Source organism: Stenella coeruleoalba (assembly GCF_951394435.1).
Source record: "Stenella coeruleoalba genome assembly, chromosome: 6".
NCBI lineage: Eukaryota > Metazoa > Chordata > Mammalia > Artiodactyla > Delphinidae > Stenella > Stenella coeruleoalba.
The window spans coordinates 74,600,272-74,624,144 of NC_137151.1; the positions used below are offsets into that span (position 1 = coordinate 74,600,272).

The window sequence follows — 23,873 nt, forward strand, 5'->3', positions numbered from 1 at the left end:
TTTCTGGGAATCAGGCAACAAAATGTGCACACACCCCTGCCTTGGGCTTAATAAAATTGTATGAAAATTTGAGAAAAGAAAGGGCCTTGAGATGGGCCTTCAATAATGGAAAGGATTTCAAAGACGAGATATACACTCTCAATAAGGAGAGGACTATAAGAAAGAAGTATTTGGCAAAACCAGTTTTTGTTTAGGGAAATGTGAATAATCCAGTTTGAGTGAAATGTGGGTGTGTGTGGAGTAGGAATGGAAGAAAAGATTAGAAAGACAAGTGTCTTATTATTTAGGCCTTAAATACTAGATAGTGGGAAGACGGTTAACAATACCATACTTAATTAGGTAGGTAATGAGAAGCCATTGAGGGCTGTTCTAGCACACTCTGATCCAGCTAAGACCTACAAAAGGAAAAAAAAAAGACAGTAGAGTAACTAGAAGGTTCTTACCATAGCAAGTCAAAGAGTAATGGGGTTCTTAAACACACAGATTTCAAATTTCAGGGAGCTGTATAAATCAAAAGCCAGAGCTTTCATAGAAAAGGAGCTATTCCTCCTATTAATCAAGTCTCTAGATATTCTGTTCCTTTTTGCCTTTCCCAGTGTCTATTACTCTTTCTCTTTTTTAACATTTATACTCAACTCCCCCTTTCCAAATCAAATCCTTATCATTGATGTTTAAACAAGCCCTGATCTCCCCAACCCAAAAGAAACCATCCCTCAAGCTACATTCAACCCTAGCTTTTCACCCTTTCAGCTTCCTTCCACAGACTAATATGGTCAATTAATTGTATGCACATCTCCAATTTCTCTTCTCTAATATGGTCCACCTCAATCCACTGAAACAGACATCACTAAGACACCAATGCCTTAAGTCCTAAAACAAAGAACATCTTTTATTTCTCATCTTGCTTGACCAATCAGGGGTACGTGACCCTGCTGATCTCTCGCTTCTTCCGGAAGGCACTTTTCCAGAGGCTCTTTCCAAGGTTGATGTTCCCCCACCTACATTTCCGAGCCACGTGCAGCCTCATCTTCCCCTGCCCTGTCACTGAATTGGTGACATATTCCAAGGCACAGTTTTAAGCCTTCTTGTCTTCTCACTCCAAACTTTCCTGTCTACTCTCTGTTCAGTTTCACCCACACAACTTTCCCAGCCACCTCTATACTGATAATTTCCTGGTTTCTACCTCTCTCGTCCAGATCTCTCCCCTGAGCTCCAGACTCATAATATCCACTTGGATATCTCAAAGAACCTTAAACATAAGTTCAAAACCAAACTCCTTGTATCATTTGTCTCTGCCTTGCTGCCAAAATTACCTAGTCTTCCTTCTAGCATTCCCTTTCTGCTAATAGCACCACTCTACCTCTATTGTAAGAGCTAAATCTAGGGATCATTCTCATTGTCACATGCTACCTCCACCCTCACATTCAATCACTAAGTCCTACAGATTTTACCTCCTAGATATTTCTCTAATCAAGACAATTCTTTATATCTCAACCACAACCATCTTGGTCCAGACTGCCATCATCTTTCACCTGGACTGCTGCAACAGGCTCTTTAGCGATCACCCAAAGGCCCCTCCTGCTCAGTTACAATCTGTTCTCCACGTGGCGGCCAAAGTGATATTTAAAAAATGCACACCTGAACATATCATTCCTCTGCTTAAAATCCTTGACATCTTTTCACTGCTCTTGGTTTAAAATCTAAAATCATCATATTCAAGACCTATATGTCCTACTCCCTACCTATCCCTAGTTTCATTTGGTAGCAGGCTCTTTGTTTTTTCTTGGAGGAACTGAAGGAAAGTGTGGCTGGAGTATAAGTACAGTGCTAGCCTTTTGCACATGCCTAAAATATAATACTATCTCTTTTCTCTTTTCCTAGTTAATTCCTATTCATCCTTCAGAACACAGCTCAAACATTACTTCCTTAAGAAGCCTTCCATGATCCCCCAGACTGGGCCACCTCCTAACTTTTTGGATTCTTTTCTTTATAGCACTTCTCACAATTTAAAAATTATTAAATTTTATAATAACATGATTAATGTTTGTCTTCCCCCGACTAGACAATAATATTCGTTAAGGCTTGTACCTGTAAGGTACTTAGTACACTGCCTGAAACATCTTGACATTTGATAAATACTGATTACATGGATGAATAAATGAATGGAAAAAGATTTTTTATTACTTGACAATAGAATTAAAATAAGGGTAGAGGAAGAAAAAATAATTGGAGTTCCCTCTAGAAGTTTCAGGCCCAAATAACAGGGAAATGGTAAAATGATTAACCAAAATGCAGCTGTGGTGGGGTGAGGAAATTTTGCAGAGGAAAATGAGAATTCAGTTTGGTTATCTATTTAGGCTGCTCATGAGATACACAGTGGAGAGGTTCAACAAACAATTGAAAACACAAGTGATGGCTGAGAAAAGAGGCTGGGGCTGGAGACATCTATTTTGTAACCACATTATGAGATGATAGATGAAAGCCTGGGGATGGATGAGATTCTTGATGAATTAAGACTAGAGAGGAGAAAACCCATTTTGAGGAAAGAATCTTGAGAAACAGCTATATTCAACAGGTAAGAGGAGGAAGAGAAATCAGCAGAGGATACAGAAAAGAGGCCATCAGAAAAGCTGGATATACAGAGTAATAAAACAGAGGTCAAGGGAAGTGAAAACTCCAAAGGAAAAATAATTAAAAATACATACACACAACAATACTTCTTACTGAAGTATAACAACATCTTAAATGCTAAAATACTTCTTTTTGTAATATCAAAACAATCTCATAAAATAACTGGAAAATAATATGAGGTCTTTGTGTCCTGGAAGAATATTTGATAATGTTGCAGAGAAAGCGTAATGGTAGCCATGTCTGTGGAAATAAGGGGCCTATGTATAGCTACTACTCCAAGGAAAATTATGAGGAATGCAGAAAAATAGCGAGAACACAGCAACCAGAAAGACTGCAAACACAACGTCAGGTTACAAAAACTACTCTGAATTCAATAACAAAAATGGTGACAAATAGTTACCATTTATTGTTTGCTGTGTACCAGGCACTGCACTAAGTACATTACAGACAGTATCGCATTTAATCCTCATAAAAGCATATGAGGCAGGTATTATTATTAGTCCAAGTCTACAGAGACTCTGAAAAGTTAAGTAACTGTCTAATACCACACTGCCAGAAATGGAAGACCCTAGATTCCAACCCAAGATTAAAAGATTAGGCTCTTAATTACTGCACCATCGAAGCAAGTCCCAAGCCCAGGGTCCAAACAGCCTTCACCATGGAAGATCCAAAACAGAATAGACTCTGTCCCTTATCCCCTCTGGTAAAAGATAGTCTTCATTTCCTTAGACAGGATGATCTGGAAGTGAATAAAGGTCTGGGGAGGTGACCTGTAAAGTCATATAAGTTATAGTTTTCATTGTAGAGAATGGATTCAGTGATTCCCAACCAATCCTTGGGTTGCATAAATTAACGTTAAAAAAAAAAATCCTCTTTAGGACCATGTATTCAATCAATAAATAAGTGTGCTAGGCACTGGGGGGACAGTAATGCACAAAGCATATTCAGTCCTTGAGCCAACAATTGTGCATGTGTGTGCGTGCGTGCGTGTGTGTGTATTAGAAACATATAGTAAATAGTTATATAAATAAGTTATCTTTACAAACTGTGATACATTTCATGGAGGAAAATTATTGGGTGTTATAAAATTTATTCTTGGGAGTGGGGCTAGTTTACACTAGGGAGTCTGGACAAGCTCCTGTGAGGAAGAGACATAAAACGTGAGACCTGCAGGAGGAGTAGAGACTAGACTGAAAGGGAGGGGGGAGAAGTAGCTTGGCAGCTTTATCAAAATAAAAGAAAGCCATTGTGGCTGAAGGCTAGCTAACAATGGAGCGAGTAACAACTGGACTAGAGATGTGCATACTGGTTAGAAACCTGTATTTTGAGGATGGTAAGAGACCAAGAGAGTGAAGATTTTGGTATCAAGAGTGACCATAATCAAATAAGTACCTCCTACTTCCTGCAAATTCCTGACTGACTTCTGCCTATGATGAGAAGCAGTGGACTAAAGCAGGGGTCACCAGTTGGTATGATTTGGGGGGTCTGGCTGCTTGATCCATCTCTGTGGAATGAGCAGATTCCTAACAGACCAATTGCTCAGCTGTTGGAAAAACAATTCTTATATACAGTGGGTCACTCACCTGTCTATCAAGATAGCCCCAGGTCAGAACACAAAATCAGTGATTTATGGATCATTCAGTCAATTTGATCAGTGCAGATAACTAAATTGGATAAGTCATCCCTCAAAACAATGCTTCTTTGGCCTGAAATATAAAACCTAGATACCATGTAAGTTAAAACACTTGACTCAAAAGATTTACTGGGAAAATGCTAACCAAGTCACAGAAAATCATTTGCTTTAAAAAAAGAGAATGGTATTAGATATTACTAAATGATTATAATTTCAGAAAAACCTCAACAATGTGGACTAATTTGGGTACAGGGCATAATGAAATGGTAAAAAAAAGTTGAAAAAGTTGAACATTTTTGAAGAAATGCTGTTAGTTACCAGAGATTCTTAGGTGATGTGTTAAAATATATAAGAATTATTTTAAATTATATTATCACTTGTATTTTAATCATTGCTCTTAAAGTGCTTACGTAAGCTTGAAAAAATTGGTTCTGTTGGTATTCTAAATCTCTATGCTTCAACCTCCTTTGCAACACTCATTTGCATTATCTTTGAAGAAAGAATTTGGACCAAACAAAAGTACAATTCAGCCCATACCTGAATTATCACAAATCCCTAATTAATGTCATCCAAATTAATAAGAATTTACTGCATTTATAAAAATGGAAACTTATGCAAAAGACAATTATTCAATGTCTAGATCTTTAGAAAACTAGCCTGAAGAGAATGCCTTTCAGATATTCAAATTTTGTATTTTTTAATCTACATCTGCACATTTAGTAATTCTATTCTGGCATTTTACAAATATAGGCATCCATCATTTCCTCAACATTTACAGATGTTAATGAATATCCCCTTTTATAACCATCTGTGTAAATGTACAAATTAACTCTTAAAAAGAGATTGTTGGTATTTTTAGTTTAAAAGTGCATATAGGGCATTTTGTTGGCTTACACAATTTAAATTACAAAACTATAATAACCTAAGTACCCCTTTAATGAGTCTTTTCTTTCCCATTCCTCTCAAATGATATAAGAAAAAGCCCAAAATTCATGACATGAACAAATAAATCATCACATAAAAGGACTCCATAGGTGTCTCTCAAATGATATAGAATGTTATTTCTTTCCAGAGCAAAAACTAGGTCACCTCAAGCTCACAGGTCAGAGATAATGAAAGCTACATTTCAGAGAACATTCAGTGGGCATTATTAAAGATAAAAAGGAAACTATTTGGTGATTACAAGTTTAAGTCAGCATAACGTATCTCCATACTAAATGTAACATGTATTTAAAGTAGCACTGGAATTCCTATTAATGGAATAACAAACGTCTGTGGTATACTGAAGGGGAGGGAGGAGATGTCCACTTCAGTACAGGAAACAAGGGGCTGCACTATGTGTAGATAATTTAAAAACAGTAATAAAACTGACTAAAAATAGGGCTGCTTTTTATTATCATTACAGGTTGGCAATTCTAAGGTTAGAAATAAAATACTCCTCCCTGAAAAAAAATTTGTTGGTCTACGTTTTAAACAATTGTTGTGATTACAGTGAATTTTAATAATATATATGTAAACTTGAAATTAGCATATCTTTTTACTTATCTTTTAATTGACTACATGGAAGTTAATATAGAGAACTTGCTATATCATCAAACTCCCAATTCACAATGACTCTGCTACAACTACTCATTTTGAAAGTAAGTTCCTAATGGTTAAGAATCGTTTAAGTTCATTTCAGATGCAATCAGTTTGCAAACTCTGTGCCCCTCATATTCTAGCATTTCAATAGTAGATTTGAAATAAAGAATGATAGCACAGCGACTGTAAAGACAAAACAGAACTTGAAATACTTCAATTCTCTCATTTTAGATGACTGATTAGAATTTTTATTTGTGTTTAAACTTTAAGAGTGAGACAGTGCCAACTGTGAGGTGTATTATTCTTGTTTGATAAATATAAATTTTAGCTTATACATGATGGATTTTACTGACTTTGGTTAATAGCTTTGAAATTGAAATTTATGCTTCTTTTTACGTTATTCTGTGCTTTAAAACTAAGGAGTGAAGAAGAAAATATCAGTGGTACAATTTAGTAGGTATATAAATTGTATCTTTTATATAATTTTGATTTTATTAAAATTTACTTATTTGTTACTGTAATGTTATTATTCATTACTGTGATAGAATAATATGTAGGTTTACATTTTTTCTCATTTACAAATACATTAATGTAATTAAAAAGGATCAATCCTTTCCTTTTTTGTACTGTAATATTAGGGGTATAGTAATACATTAAGACTTTAATAAAGTCTCTGAATTTCTTTCTTGGCTTTTCTTACTATTCATGTAATTTCATAATTCTTTCTGAAAATGACTTTGTCCTATAGAGGGGATGTTAAAAATGATCTGCTCTTGGTGTCAGAAATGTTAGGTATGCCACTGATAAGAGCTGAAATACACTTCTATCGGAAGGAAATACAAATTAATAAAAGTTGAATCATATTCTCAGCCCCCAAAAGTCAGAAACTAAACAGAGTGAAGAATTCTTGGGAGCTCCTGTTCACCAGATCTGTTTCCTGAGTAGTGAATACAACGTTTGTTTTCCATGTGCCCTAGAAGACAGAATTAAAGTGAGGGGGGAAAAAGAACAAGGTTTCTTTTTTCTTTCTTTTTTTTTTTTAAATAAAGATTTAGGTAAGATGAAATACTAAAAATGATTAAATCCTGGAACATGTTACCAAAGGAAGCTGTGGAACATTTCACTCTGAGGGAATGGAAGTTTCAGTCATCTCAACCATCCTCCTAAGTGATCCTGGTTTCAGGTATGCAGACAGACAAAATTTTGCATAATTTTACGCAGTTCATGGACCCCCTGCAGCCTATCCATAGACCACATCCTCAAGAAGCTCTGTTTGTTTCAGCTCTAGCACTTAATAATTCTTTAATTCTCTCGCCATCAAATGCTGACCATCTCTCAAGCCTTTCACAGTTTTACTTCTTTCTTGAACCTCTGTACAAATACAGAGATAATATATGTGGAGAGTATCTAATATAGAGCCTGGCAGAAGAACAGGCATCCGTCAAATGCTAGCTTTCTGCTGATGATAATCCTAGCCCATGTGCTGTCTGCTTTCCTAAATTTATATTACCCTACAGCAGGGCAGTTTAATATAAGTAATAACAGTAATACTGTTCTTCACATCACACAGTTGAGCAATGTCTCTAAGTGTATTAGTTTTTTTTCCCTAGCTAGATAATCAGGTCTATGAGGGTAAGGAACCTGTCTTATATTTCCTGAATCTTCCTTTCTAGGCAGGAACTATTTTGACACTCTTTTCCTATCCCTGGCTAAGCTGACAGCTTCTTTACTCCCCTTGAAGAATTCACATTGATCAGCAACACTATTTTTCCAATAAAGTTTCCCAGCTTGAAATCTTAGAAATTGGCTAAAGCAGTACTTCTTCATATGCTGTCCTCTCCCCCATGACAAGCCACGCCTCATAAAGTGCCTTTTGGCCAGTCAGGCCCTCTCGCCCCCCCCAAAAAACCCCAAAATTGATCTTTATGCTGACCGACCGTGTCTAAAGTTCTCTCTCCTCCGGGGCAAATGCTGTCACTTTATTCAAAAAGCTGCCTGAGAGATGAAAGTAGTTAAAAGTTATCTCTTTTGCAAGATGTTCTAACTGTATTAAATCAGCCTCTTGCTTGAAAGCGATGGAATAGGCACGATTACTTCTTGTTGCATCCCGCTTTTTTGTTTTGTTTTTGTCTTACATAAGTAATACTTTTTTTCTTGTTGTAAAAGTTGTGAAATTATAGCCAATTGCCCACTCAAGCATACAAAATAAAAGATAAGTTATGGGAAACCAAACATGTACTAAATAAAGCCTGAATACAAACTTTAAACCAGGAACTAATCATTCAGGAAACCTACAGGTGTCCAGCCTAGAAATTTTACCTGATTTCTAATTGTATGTTGCATAAATTTTTAGCTGAAGAATCCAAACCACAAGAATTGAGTGAAACATGATCTTATTGTTAAGGATTCCACACCCAGTCTTAACTAGAGAAATCCATACCAAACAAAAAGGAACAATACACAAGACTTCAACAGTCCTCCCCAACCCCAAAGTGGGAAGATGACAAAAATCACAACAAAATGACCTGAAAATCCTTTCAGGAATCTTTTAATTTTGTCTAAAAGAGTTACTAACACAGGAATTTTACACAGGAAAAAAAGACCACCCATAATATTTTTAAAAAGGTGTTACTAATATTTGATCAGCAAACCAATATTTAATGGAAATGTACCAAAGCTTGCCGTACTGATCAATAGATGCTTAATGGTTTTCTGTTGAGAACATATTCTGATACCGGAGGGTGGGTTTTGCATTCACATTTACTGTTCTTCACATCACATTAGGCGGGTCATCCTAACTTTGAATATTATTAAACACATATAAATAGCTAAAGTAATATGTCATGTGAGGCATCTATGTGTTTTAAGAAAAGCCCCAAATGATTGAATTATGTGTTGCATAACTTCCCCATTAGTTAAATATAGGATCTGAAGAGTCTTTATAAGTAATAATGCTCACTTTTTAAAAACTTCACTTTTATCCTAATCTTCACTTTCTCTCAGTGATGAATTTAAAATTAGTCCTAAATTATCAAATACCTACTTAAAATAAGGTAGTTCTGAGAAAGACTGTGACATTCTGGTAATGTTATAGTGCTAATTTAAGGCAATTTTTTAAAAAATTTAATAAGGAACTACTATATGCTTCAAAAAGGCAGACTAAATTTTTTAAAGAGCTTTCTTAAACAGCAGCTATTGAAGCCAACTTTTAGCTCGGTATGTTCCTTTTCCCTGTAACCACACTATATTTCTGTCATGTTGAAGCAGAAAATGTTCATCATTTTGTCAGCTCTGCCTGCAAAGCAGAGAATTACCTTCCCAAGCTCCTGAGATTTATGCTTTTAATTACCTGCTATCTGCTTCACTACCCTCCATACCTAATAATCAATACAAATAGTCTTATTTATGGGAAAAATGTAAAATGTTTGACAAAAGCAGACTATCATTTTCTAGATTTCCATTTAATGCTATCGATTCTTTGTATCATCAGTACCTTTTTTCTTAACAGAATCAGTTGGTTTTTCAAACTCACAAAATTATTCATTTATCTAATAATTTGTACTGCTTAGCAGCAGATGTAAACTTTACAGCTAGCTTTCACTTCCCAACCCAGCAATGAGAGTATTATCGCAGTGGTATTTCTTTATTTAATGATCAGCTGCAGAATTCAGTTTGAGTACAACTTTCTCCAAATCCCTTCATCATAAACTCACTTTTTAGTGAGGACCAATTTCCATGGCTTAGTTCATTTCTGAATGAGAGGCCAATATTAGCATAGGTGAAACTTAGCAGGCTAGGTACCAGTATTCTTAAAACTCTGCGTCTCACATTTTATCAGCATCAATTCTTAAAAAAAAAACCCAACAAATTACACATATATACTTATATGTAACTGTGTGTACACAATTTATATACAACTATATAAATATAAATATAGTATAAATTAATAGACTAAAGGAGCTGCTATCTACCTCAAGGGTTTCAAGAGAAATACAGTAGGTGTGCATGGGTAGCAGGCAGTGATTGTATATGTATATGTGAGAGGAGGGAAGAGTTAAGTTGATCTGAAGACCTCACATGTGTAGATATTTGTTGGACACATCTGAGAGTGGTGATGTAAGGAAGGCCAAATATTAGAAGATGACTGTTCAAGGTTTTTCTTGACATGTCAGTTATCAAAGGTGATGTCTGAAAATTCAGGAAATAAAGTATAAATTTTTGTAAACATTATGTTGGTTAGAGTTTCAAATACTATGTTCAATATACTTTTTAAAAAAAAAATACCTTCTAGGGGCTTTTCAAGGGAAAAGTGCCTCAGAATTCAAAGCAATGAATCCAGTTATTAACCTAAAAAAGCTTAATAAAGACACTATGTCCATGAGAGAAAGGAAAAATAGTGTATTTGTTGTATTTTTGTGCCCGAGAAAGAGGAAGAAGGGGAAAACAGAAGAGCTAGAGGAGAGGGAGAAGGGAAGAGAAGATAGAGAACACAGGAAGGAAGAACATGATGGCTTAGTAGAAGAGAACACGTTTTGATAGGGAAAGAAAAACACTGATAACTGGTGAACAGAATTTCTAGAGTTAAAACCAGCGCTAGGCAGCCAATAGCAAAATGCAGAGTCCCCTAGAAGAGTGTGATGGGGTGATAAACAAAAAGCTTGATCCTTCAGAAAACGCAAGCAGGTAACTTGCAGCTGAGTGCCTCTTCCGCTTTTGCTGCAAGACAGATCTTCCAAGAAGGCGTCTAAGGGGTTCCTACTTCCCCGCCGCTTTGACCTTCCAGGGAAGGAACCGCAGCTGCGGTAGGGACTTGCTGCCTCATGGCAGCTGGAAGAGAGGTGCAGTTAGGCCTGGGGGCCAAAGGATACAGAGGGTCAGCCCAGAGCCCACGGAAAGGGCATTTATGTGGGACCCAAACTTGTGGCTTTCTCCCTAACCTCATGACTGCTGAGATCCCTGCTGGATGACAGAGAATGCCAGGGCTCCAGCAGAAACAACACTAACGCCTCTTGAGTGGCAGATGGCTGGTGGAGACAGTTTGTTTATGCAAGACAGAGAATTTGTACTGTATTATGTAAACTGCTAAGGAAATCAGGAAGTGGGCATAAGATTAAAACTACACAAAAAGAGATATGGGCAGAAAGGTCCAGGAGAGCATATGAAATAACCTTCTCCAGATGAAAACTGCTAAGATGCCAAAGATGCCAAATGCAGAAGGAAGTGGCATTGCGGGTGTATCAATTACACACTAATTGCAGTCATATGGGAATTGAGGGTGATTGTTGCGTGACTACACTTTCTGAAATCTCAGAGAGATTTACAGGAAAGAATAGGAGAGTCAGGTCACCTACAGAAATGTTCACACAAATAACTGGTCGCCCTGTCATTTTAACTTCTAAGCAAATCCTTAATTTCCTGTCCATTTGTACTTAATAAGTCTTACGTAAATCAATGAAATGGCATGAGGTCATCTCCTTATGTCTTGAGACATGAGGCAATAGAACACAGCAAAAAGAACAGTGGTCTAAAATGAGAGATAGAGATATTGGATGACCAAAACCCAAAAGAAACACAAAAACAACATAACAAAATTAAAAACTTAGAGGAACCACAAAGTAAAATTAAAAAAAAATTGAACTATAAATGATTTGATTTATAATGCTATTCAAAAAGTAATAGTGTAAATTCAAAAAATCAAATGAGTTAGCTCCAAATTAGGGGTCAGCGATTAGGGACCCTGCATCTCATGCTGAATCAATTGTGTTATTAATGCTGAGTATCAAAATTTCAGGGTCAGTTCCTGAATTAGAGTATATAAAACTTCATTAAAAAGATCATTATGCTCTCATTTCGATTTGCCCATGACGCATAAAGGATCCAGTCATATGTGAAAGGTATTTATGATTAACTCTGTTCTGAGATAGCAACAATAAAAGAAGATCATCTCTATTTTTAAACATTTAAGAGTACTAACTTGCCCTGATTTTGTGTAAAAATCTGTTTAAGGATCAGTTTCCTTTATCCTTCTGCCACTGTTCTCTAAGAAACTGAGATTAATACAAAAATTAGAAATTATTTGGGATCTGCCAACTTTCAACCTAGCCAAAAAGAGAAACATCAGCCTCAAAAATATTTTAAAAGCTTGTGTTAAAAGTTCTAGTTTCTAGTCTTTTCGTATGAAAACCGAAAGTCCAATAATCTTGAGAGTCTTCTTTAAAACTAACTATGAAACAGTATAGAAGACCTATTTCTCTGGCAAGGCTTAACTCTAGAAACATATTATTTCCCAGCTAAAGGGAAAGATTCGGATTTAAGCTTAACAATTTATAGCCATACTAGAGTTGCAGTGCACTCGTTCACTGGAGAAGAAGGGAGCATTCAGGCCCAGGATAATTTCATTCAGTGCTCAGCTTAAACCATGTTAGAAAAAAAAGGTTGCCAAGAAGAAACTAGGGACACGGGTGCTGCACACATTTGTGCAAATGTCTGGGGCTCAGTTGGAAAGACACATTATTCCTGGACTGCAATGCTTGGCCCCTGGCAAAGTTAATGGCGTCAATTTGCAAAGATTCACTTGGGAAATGTTTGTGATTAATGCTTGCTCATTTGCATAACGCTGTATCGTGTAAGTAAAGCTGTAGCCTTTTGCTTTCCCACAGTGGAGTTCTACTGAGATGATAAAAGCTGGACAAAGGGGGCTACTGGACACTTAAACTAGGTCACATTGAATTTTAATGCATGAAGTCTGCCCTGGTACAGTTTATATGGGTAATGGAGAATGTCAGAATGTAGTCTGTTTACTGAGCAAATCTGCCTCCCAGATTTTTCAATAAACATATTTTCTACACTGAAGAGTGAAGCCAATTCAGTCTCAGGCTGATTTAGAAATGTTATTAAAGAAAATAAGGATGAGCATCTTCTTAATTCTTACATTAAAACGTAAAATAGGGTAATTATAAAATAATAAACTCTCCCCCAAATAAAGAATGCTCAGTTTCAGAGCTCAGTTATGCAGATTACAGCACCATTACTAAACACTGAGAACATGTACATGTCACACTTGTGGATCTGCCATCCAGACTTTGTGGCTTTACTGCCCAGAGTCTAAGCATGACTCAGAAATTTAATTTCTTTCTCCATTATCAACATAGCTTTTGAGTGGTGACAAGGAAGCCAGTGGTCACGTGCTCATGTGTGTACATCTGTCCATGCCCCTGTTAGTAAACACAAAGAAAATTAGTGACATCGAATAAAGCTCAATTCAAAGGTGAATCTGCTCCTAGAGCAATTCTGGGGTGTAGAAAGAAGACTGGCACACCTCTCCCCAGAAGACTGACAAAACTAAAAAATAAAACTCGTAGTCATTCTTTCTGAGTCTTACTTATTCCACCTGTAAGATGGAAGTGTTTATATCCTGTCCTTCTAAAGAAATACCATGGAAATGATTTTCAGTCATAGAGCTGGTATGGTCCTCCCAAAGATCATGTAGTCCATTTTAGGTTACATTACAGAAGAGGAAACTGAGGCCCACAGTAGTGAAGTGGTTTATCAAAGTTCAAAATTAGGATTCAAATCACATTCAAGGACTCTTAATCCAGTGTTTTACACTGTGCAGCCTTTCTATGTATGGAGTAATGAAATACAGAGCAGAAGACCTGGAATACGTTCTGAGAGGATCTAATAAGGTTAATCCTTGCGTGCTTTCATTCACACTGTTTACTAGTAAAAGTTGCTGCTAGACTCTGGAGTCTAGTATGTATAGGGCTTGGCATAAAATAGGAGCACAATAAATGCTAAGAAAATGAGTAAAGTTGTAAGGCAACATAGTATCATTGGAGAGTTATCGATTTAGAGTCAAGAGGCTCAAATTTATGTCCTATATCTGTATCTATTGGCTATGAGAATCTATGTTAACTCCAAAGATAAGAAACAACCTAAGTGTCCACCAATAAGGGACTAGTTAAGTAAACTATGGAACATCTACACATAGACTACTGTATTGGTTTTCTATTGCTGTACTAGCAAATTACCATAAACTCAGTGGCTTAAAACAACACACATTTATTATCTTACAGTTCTGGAATTCGGAAGTCCAACATGGGTTTCATTGGGCTGAAACCAAGGTGTCAGCAGGACTGCATTCTATTTTGGAGGCTCTAGGGGAAAATCAATTTCCTTGACAACTTCTAGAAGCTTTCCACATTCCTTGCCATGTGGCCCCTTCTTACACCTTCAAACCAACAATGACCAGTCTAGTTGTTCTTATATCATATCACTCTAACTTCCTCTTTTGCCTCCCTCTTCTATTTTTAAGGGCCTTTGGGCCTGCAGGAAAATCCCAGATAATCTATTTTAAGGTCAGCTGATTAGTGCCCTTAATTGCATTTACTACCTTAATTCCCCTTTGCCATACAAGGTAATATAGTAAAAGAGTCCAGAGATTAGGATGTGAACATCTTTGCCTACCACATCTATAAAAAAACAGTGAGGGAGCTTGCTATGTTCTGATAGGGAAAATTCTCTAGGATATATTGTTATGTAAAAACAGTGCAGGGCAAAAAAAAGTGTGAATAGTATGCTACCTTGTATGTAGAAAAGGGAGGAGATTGAGTACATATTCAATCTCAATCTACATAAACAAACCCAGGAAAGATAGGCAAGAAATATTAAAGTGGTTACAAGATAGACAGGGAAAGGCATGGAGGGTGGGAGGATGGGGAATAGGATGGAACAAGATTTTTCAATGTACCTTTTAAAATTAATTTGCTTTTTGGACCACGTAAATATAGGTTTTTTTATTTTTTTTCGGTACGCGGGCCTCTCCCTGCTGCGGCCTCTCCTGTTGCGGAGCACAGGCTCCGGACGCGCAGGCTCAGTGGCCATGGCTCACGGGCCCAGCCGCTCCACGGCATGTGGGATCCTCCCGGACGGGGGCACGAACCCGTGTCCCCCGCATCGGCAGGCGGACTCTCGACCACTGCGCCACCAGGGAAGCCCCAATATATGTTTTTTTAATTCAAGGGATTCATAATTGCCTCAAAGTCCTTATTATTCACTTGATGGTCAAAACATTTTGCTTTGCAGAGCCTGTCTATCATAAACCTTGTTACTTTTCTCTTAACTCTAACAGGCAGATCCTTATTTGTCAGTGGCTTTGTATTAAGCTGTTCTCTAACATGACATTCATAGACTTCATGAAAGTCTGCATCTTTTGCAAGATTTTTGCCATTTTACTTTGCGATCTCTTTGCATTGTATTATGAGATGTTTTCAGCATCAGGTATTGCTGCCGTGGGAATGCTAGAACCAAATATGGAGCATGTCTTCTGGTGGGTATTCATTTTGTAAGTGGCCAGTTAAGCAGCGAGCATTTTCATTTTATATTTGTAAAGTTACAGAGACGTTAATTTCCCTATGTGACTGTATAAATTTGGATAATAAGTGGGCAAAATTTTTAAATATACCTGGATCTATTTCAGTATTTATTATTCTGTTTTTTCTTAAAAAATTCCTTTAATTATTATACCGTAAATCTAGTAGTAATATTATAGTTTAATATATCTAGTAGGTATGTCTCTATGATTAATTAGTCTTCAATTTACAAAATATTTCACGATTCCTATCACATTGCATTTTTTTCTAGTCAGGTTTACTGAGGTATTCTTTACATACAGTAAAATTCCTTTTTAGGTATTGAGTTCTATGAGTTTTGAAAAACAAAAACAGTTGTGTACCTACCACAACAATGAAGATTTCAAATATTTACATCACCCAAAAAAGTTCCCTCATGCCCCTTGGTGATCAATGACCCAACCCCACCCTCAGACTCTGCTAATTACGGGTCTGATTTCTGTCCCCACAGTATTGTGTTTGGCAAAAGTTTTATAAGTGTAACCATACAGCGTATAGTCTTTGTGTCCAACTTATTTCATTTAGCATACTGCCTTTGAGATTCATCCATGTTGTGGGGTGTATTGGTACATCATTTCTTTTATTGCTGAGTAGTATTCCATTGTATGGCTATACCACGGTTTGTTTATCCATTCATCAGTTGATAGACATTAGGATCAATTTCAGTTTGGGGCGATTATGAATAAAGCTACTATAAAAGACACATGTGTATAAACATATGTTTTCATTTCTCTTGGATAAATACCTAGAAGTGGGATTGCTGGGTTGTATGGGAAATGTATCTATAACATTATAAAATTTCTTATAAATAGCTACCAAACTGTTTTCTAAAGGACCTGCACCGTTTTGTATTTCCAACAACAATGAATGAGAATTCCAGTTGCTCCTCATCCTTGCCACTTGGTAATATCAATTTATTTAATTTTCATCATTTTAATAGGTATAGTAGTGTCTGATTGTGGTTTGCATTTCCTTAATGGCTAATGATGTTGAGCATTGTTTTACATATTTATCTGTCATTCATATTTCTTCTCTGGTAAAGTGCTTACTCAAATCTTTTGCCCATTTATTATTTATTATTGAGTTGTAAGTTATTTAAATATTCTGCATACAAGGCATGTGTTTTACAAATATTTTCTCCCAGTCTGTAGCTTTTCTTTTCAATTTCTTAACAGTATGATAGTGTCATTTGAAGAGTAGTTTTTACTTTTGATGAAGTCTAATATATAAGCATTTTTATAATCATATTTTTGTTTCTTAAAAAACCTTTGCCTAACTCAAGGTCACATAAATTTTCTCCTATGTTTTCTTCTAGAAGTTTTATAGTTTTAAGTTTATAGTTATATATATATATATATATATATATATATATATATATGATCTATTTGAAATAATTTTTATATTTTGTGTGAAGTAGCAGTCAAGTTTCTTTTTTTAAATTTACAAGTGGATATCCAATTGCACTATTTGTTGCAAAGATTAGCCTTTCTCCATTGAACCGTCTTTGCAAGTTTATTGAAGATCAACTGACCGTATAGGTGCAGGTCTATTCTATTCTATTGATTAATATGTCTACTGTTCTTTCACCAGTATTGCAGTCTTGATTACTATAGGTTTTACAGTAAGTATTAAAATCAAGAAGCATAAGTTCTCAAACTTTGTTCTTCCCTAAAAAACATTTTGGCTATTATAGGGCTTTTCTTTTCTATGTATATTTAAGAAATAGCTTGGCATTTTCCACAAAAAAGCCTTCTAGGATTTTTATCTGGGTTGTGCTGGGTCTATAGATCAATCTGGGGAGAAATGACATCTTAACAATAATGAGACTTTGAATGAATTGGTACTACATATTTCTCAATTTATTTAGGAACATTTTAATTCTTGAATAAGGAATTTGAGAAAGATTTTATCAGGTGCCAAAAAAAGTCATTGGATTTTTGGTTGAAATTGCATTAAATATATTTTTATAAATCATGAAAAGCATATCTCCTCTTTTCCAATGACTATAATTTTCATTATGCGTCCTGTGTAGAATTATCAAAATATCATTTAATGGATATTCAAACAAAGATATTTATTATTTTAGTATTTCCAAAACTCATGAATCGTATAATATACTCTTGGCAAAATGATTTCTACTGTGAAGTAACTTGGGAAATATCACATACAATATGCAGCCGCCAGATTCAGATTTGCATTGCTCATTGGCTTTACTTGGTCATTGGGTATTATAAATATTCTAATATTATTTATTTTGGTTTTATGTTATTTTATTCTACATTTTAAAATCGACTTTCGTAAAATATTGATTTGTACCCTTTTCTTGTTATCATTTTTCTTAACAGGATGGTTATGCTTGCCAGATAAAATAATTTACAAAGCTTTCCCTGTATTTCCATAGTCTGGGAAAATATAAATTGTATAATAAATTATTCTCTCAGGTATTTAATATGATTTGGCACACACACATATAACGTGACACTTCTTATCAAGAGTAATAACAATGGTTTTCTTCAACGTTCATTGCATTTTTTTCATATTTTCATTGCATTTTAAACTTTTAAAAATATTTTCTGCTATTCAAGTATTTTTGAAAAGTAAATATAACTGGTGGGATTAAGTGTAAATGGTATAGGTGAGACTGATTACATAGAGAAATCCTTGATTTTTGACATTAGCCACTCTGTTGTTCAAGTTTCTAATGTTGAATCCAAATCCCTTGAAAATCTAGCACACTGAAATAAGTGGGCCATCAATTGGAGGGGCTGCTAGAGAGTATGTAAATATGAAGAGATGTACATATTCAGAACAATCAGACTTAGAGCTTGACAGACTACAGAGCGCAATGAAAAGGTGATACTCACATCCGAGTTAAAGCGAAGCTGACAGACATTACAAGAAATAACTTGTTTCTTCTTTGGGGGAATGGACACTCCAAATGTGTGGTTAATGACTGCTTTTTGCACAGGATCCATCTAAAGAGCAAATGATAAAATAGTCAATTTATAACTTCAAAGGACAGATAATAGTGTGCGCAAGTAAAAGTAACTATTATTCCTTAACGTTTTAACTTTTACTTCCCAAACAAGGATAATAAAGACTCTCATTCGATAGTAATGTACTTATTTCCAGGAATTAAAAATAGAAACACAAAAATTGGTTTGAAATCGTAACACAAAAAAATCACAGGAGAATCACAACATTTCAAGAAATCTTATATCTATATAAGAAACCTTGAAAAACCTTAAAAGAATCATAGAACAAGAAAACTTAAGATCTAAAGATCAGGGTTAAAATTAACTTGTTAATGTTTTCCCTATGTGAGGTAATAATACTTAAGATGGTCTGAAATGATTTCAATGACGACTGTTACAGATGTATTTAAGTTTCTTAGTTTTTTATTTGCGGCAAAGTCATAAATGACAGGCTTTATCACAGCACAGAAAATGTTGACCTTTACTTTAAAATAATTTATTATTGTTCATGTACTCTAGATATTCATTCTACTGGAAATGCATGTCACTCAAATTCCTATAACAGATTGGTTAATATGCAACCCCTGCTTAAATACTGATCAAGTAAAGTTTTGACTTATAACCTGTGACTTTCTCTCTTTGGTTTGCATTTACCATAAACAGTCAGAGAAATATACAGTGATACCATAGAAAAAGTATGCCACAAAGCCATGAAAGTATTTGGAAAATGAAAGAACACTATCTGCAGAGCCTATAAAAAGAGAGACACAGCAGTGATTCTCTTGTGTACTCCAGATAATAATCTCCAGCATTAATGTCAGACAACTGGCAGTTCAAAAAACAATGACGAACAAAGCATAACTTATAAACAGATGTAACATGAACAAGGACAGATCCATTGACACCATTGTCTAGGAAATCTCCAGAGGTTAGAATTTAGGACGGGATTAGTTGATGATATTTGGTAGAGAGGGGAAATGAATACTATCCCTGATGAGGCGTATGAATCAACAAAGTGCAAAATCAGCAGTTAGAAGAACTTAAATACATTAGAAAATAGGGTGGATTACAGAATTATTGAACAGTAAAGTAGCCTTTTTTTTTTGCTACAAGTTTAAGTGAGATGACAAGACAGTGTATTCCCACTATAAAGAAAAGTTATGTGGTTTGGAACGCTTAAAAAAGTCAAAGAGGGGAGTTTTCTGGAGTGATAGAACTATTTTATATCTTGACTGTAGTGGTGGTTACACAAACTTATACATGTGTTGAAATTCAAAGAACTATGCACATTCCCAAAAAGTCAATTTTATGTATGATAACTTAAGAAGTGAAAAAGAAAAAACTGTTAAGAGCATTATGTTTAACTACTTTGGGATTGACATATATACACTACTATGTATAAAATACATAACTAATGAAAACCTACTGTATAGCACAGGGAACTCTATTCAGTGTTCTGTGGTGACTTACATAGGAAGGAAATCCAAAAAAGAGGGGATATATGTATATATATGGCTGATTCACTTTGCTGTACAGCAGAAACTAACCCAACATTGTAAAGCAACTATACTCTAAGAAAAATTTTTTTAAAATTTAACCACTAAATGTAAAATATTATTACTAGAAAATCTGGGGATTTGTTTTGCTCAAGGTTGTAATTGATTGTATTAAATGAGAATTAAAAAAAAACCCTCTATGGGCAAAGAAAATCTCAAAAGATCAGAAAATAAAACCTTAGTTCACTTTCTTACTAACAAGTGCATACACTTAAAGTCTCATCCATTTGCGAAACATGAACCTGTACTTTCTGATCTACTAGAGATGGCAAATCAGTTTGGACAAGCTTAAAAATAAAATAGCCTAACTATATTGGCAGGATGGAAAAACTACACTGTTTTGCAAAGTTAAAAAAATAAGAGCATTTTATTGAGATATTTTCTGTTCTCAGGCTCTAAAAAAATACATCTAGTGATGTGTGAGCTATATAAGATAAAAGTATATGAATATTTCCTAATCATATTTTCTGCATGCCACTTTTATTATTTCTGCTGTATCTATATACTATTGTATATGTTATTATTCACTTAACATTTTTTCTTTAAAGCAAATTAAAATAGACTTTTAAAAAACAGCAGCAATATGCATGAAAACATAGTTTTAATGTATATCCTTTCCTATTACTCATTTCAAAAGTATATTGAAAGTTACCATTAAAAATTAAAACTTCCATCATCTAAAATAAATGCACTATCCTAGTTATTCCCATACTGCAATATGAAAACATAGACAAAAATACATCTACAAAAATTTAGCTCCAAATTTTTAGTAAACAAAGATATCTGTTGAGAGCTCCAACACAACCCTTGGATATAAACATTCTCTTTACATTTTTGAAATTGTTAGCTGCCTACATAATTTTTCAAGTAACCCCTGATACAAATTTGTCTACTCAAATCTCACATTTGTACCCTACCAGCCTGAAAATACTGTTTATGTTCCCCGAGGCTGAGCATTCTCTTCCTGAAAGGTGAGTTGTGGCTGAGCACCCCCAATACTAAGGCAGGCAAGTTCCCAGCCATCTGCTCCATGAAAAGCAAACTAAGGAGGTTCCTTCAAGAAACTCTTAACTAGAATTGACTTCTCTACTTTACACATATAATCCTACTTGTCCTCATAAAACACAGTCCTTTTACCCCCTTCCTTGTCACCTGTCATGAACTCCTGCTGCCTTTACATCCTTTGAATGACTTACCACTAATCATATGAAAATTTTATCTTCCATGTTTCTCACTTGGAACAAATTTTTCTATTTTCCACTTGATTCTCTATTTTGTTATAGGTATTTCAAGAAAAGGTCTACTTTTTTCTAAATCTTGTTTATCTTTCTCTGTTTATCATAGAGTTATATAATTATACTTCTTATTCAAATGTCACTTGGGAGGACATGATTTAGTTGAAAGAAGACTTTAAATGGTATAAGAAAGAACGTTCCATTGGCCAATTCATCTGATATCTTGAAACAGACACTGCCCAGCTGATGTTTTGAGTATATGCCATCTGATGCAGTAACTACAAATACCTGGGTCATTTCAGTGGGGTCCATAATTAGCAATAACATAGAAAAGGCTTTCAGATCTTTCTCTTTTTTAAAAGTATAAAGTAGTAAAATCCTGAATTTTTTTCTTGTAGCATTCCTACAATACTCTAAAAATTAGATAAAAATAATAAATATGATGTTAATTTATATTAACTTAAATTTTTTCCTCCACTAATGCAAAATTGGTTTTCTCTAATCATAATGAGATATGTATAACTAAATCAATGGCAAGTCTTTTATTCAATCACCAATTTTCAGGATGAATAAAACAATCAAGATGAATAAAAACATTCTCATAAACCCTAAAATGTGATAAATACATGTGATTCAATTTAGTATAGTCAAAACTATATATCTATACCATGATGATTTCATATGTAGAGTACTCAGCAAAATTATTGGAGGTACTACAATTATACAACAAACTCTTGAAGTTTTAAAGATTTTAATAAAGATATTTGAAGTGTTTTTAAACATCTTTATTAAAACGTTTATATCACTTTTAAATAAACAATTGCCTTGTTAAATACTCAGATTAGGTCATACTAGTTCACACTGCACAAGAAAGCTGTCTGTGGATTGAGAAGATTGTTTCACTGGTTAACAATGCTAAAAAAAGCTTTTCTTTAAGGAAAAAAACCCCTACCACATAGCTCTAGCTACCAATATTCCTTACCTGGCAGAATTTATTGGTCCCAAATAAGCCTCTTCTTTTCTAAAAAAGTAAAAGTCAGAAGTAGTCATCTGGAATTTTGAGGCTAGCAAGCACATTCACACAAAATTTTTAAAAATCCATTTTCTTTGCTCATCTCTGATTAAAAAGCCTGAAATGCTTACTAACTAAAAAGCAGCAAGAGTTAACACTTTCCACTTTTGCTAATGAAAGTCATGTAGAAATGAAAAACAAAACCTATTAGTGCAATTAACTGGTAGGTAATAAAAATGAAAGATGGGGTTGTGGCTTTTACCAGGAATTGAGGAGATGATTGCAGGCTACGTATGGACAAATTAACTATTCTATTACAGTACTTATAAAAGGAATTAATGAAGGTGGCCTTATCACACCATCTATTATATTTTCAATATCAAAATAAGAACAAACAGATATCTTGATGTATTCACCAAGTTTATGGAACTACAAATCTGTGTGAGTTTTTTTTAAAAGATCTACTTTCACTGAGTATTCCAAAAAGTAATTTATATCCACACAGAGTAAGCAATCATATAAAAACACATGCAGTTGCAAATAAAACCTAGCCACAGGGAAAAGAAACACAGTGCAGCACTTCACTAAAGTCAGGATGACGACTATGGGCGGGCAGGGAATCTAAGGTAGGGACTACATGATCAAATGATAGTACTAGATGACATTTATATTTGAGATAACTTTCCTAGATGGAATTTTAGGCAAAGAAAATAAAATTACAAACCTTTCTCAATAATTTTCAAGGGAATGAAGTTCGAATTGTATTCTTGTAAGAGTCTTACAATGACTTCACTACCCATCCAGTGGGGCTGGGTGTGGGAGTAAACCAAGCACCACTCAATTAAAAAGCAAAAAAGACTGCTCAAGAATGATACAAGTCTTTCTTATATGTGGCTGGGTATCCATAATATTCTTAAAGATGAGGACATTTCATCTTAAGCTTAGCTATCTGCTTTAACCAACATTCTAAAAAGCATTTGGTCACCACTTATACAATATAGTAGGCAATACTAGCTTTTCTACTAAACAGAAGTAGAAACCAGGTTTTTGACTTTAAAAAGTTAAAGATCGATCATGCAACAAACATTTCTGGAGGCCTAATATGTTTCAGACATTGTCCCAGATCAGATGGGGTAGGATGAGTCAAACACAAGAAAGGACATTATTGTAAAAGTTAAGAAGTGAAAAAGGATGGCGATTAAGCAAAACACTGAGGCACGAGAAAGCACATAAAGGTCTGTCCCCTCTTGCCCCACCCCTCCTTTAGACTTTCCCCCCCTTTTCTGATTTTCTCACAATTCAAGCATCCAGGATCCTCCCTTTAACAGTGACATCAATGTGTTATCCTCCTGGGGTATTTGCCTTTTAATTCCTTTCTCTAGCTGTGTAATAATAATAATAAACATCTTAATAAGAGCAGCTTAGACTTAGAGCTCTCACCACGTGCCAGGAACTATACTAAGGGATTATCTAGTGTACTCTCCACCATCACATGAGGCAGATACCATTTTTATCCTCCTTTTACAAATGAGGAATCCGAGGCTTTGAGAGGTTTAATAACTTCTCACCCTCAAGTTCGTAGGTCTGAAGCCTACGAATACAGGAGTCAAACTCAGGCGAGAGTCTCTCCCCCAACTCTTCCCTGCTAACTGACCACCAAGCAGGGATGCTCGGTATCATGTGTGGCACTGCTGTAGAGTGTGAGAAATGGGAAGAAAGGAGGAGTGTTCCTAGAATTTCTGCAGCCTGGAGGGCAGCTGTCTAGTCAAGCTACACATAAGGCCTATTGGTGGCTTTTTTTTTTATGTATTTTTTTTCTATTTCTATTTTTTTTTAATTT

At 35.1% G+C, this 23,873-nt stretch overlaps 1 protein-coding gene across 6 annotated transcripts in view; it reads right to left on the reverse strand.

Annotated features, from left to right (window-relative positions):
- The window catches only part of ZNF385B (zinc finger protein 385B), a 413,497-nt gene that overhangs the window by 41,465 nt on the left and 348,159 nt on the right, over positions 1-23,873 (reverse strand). For 4 of the 6 annotated variants that reach the window (XM_079923562.1, XM_079923559.1, XM_079923560.1 and 1 more), the window contains 2 exons: positions 22,004-22,042; positions 18,120-18,230 (listed from right to left, as the gene is read on the reverse strand). In XM_079923562.1, the coding sequence (XP_079779688.1) occupies positions 18,120-18,230; positions 22,004-22,042 (150 nt within the window). The remainder of the gene's footprint in view (positions 1-18,119; positions 18,231-22,003; positions 22,043-23,873) is intronic. The other 2 variants (XM_079923563.1, XM_079923561.1) reach the window with 1 other exon arrangement.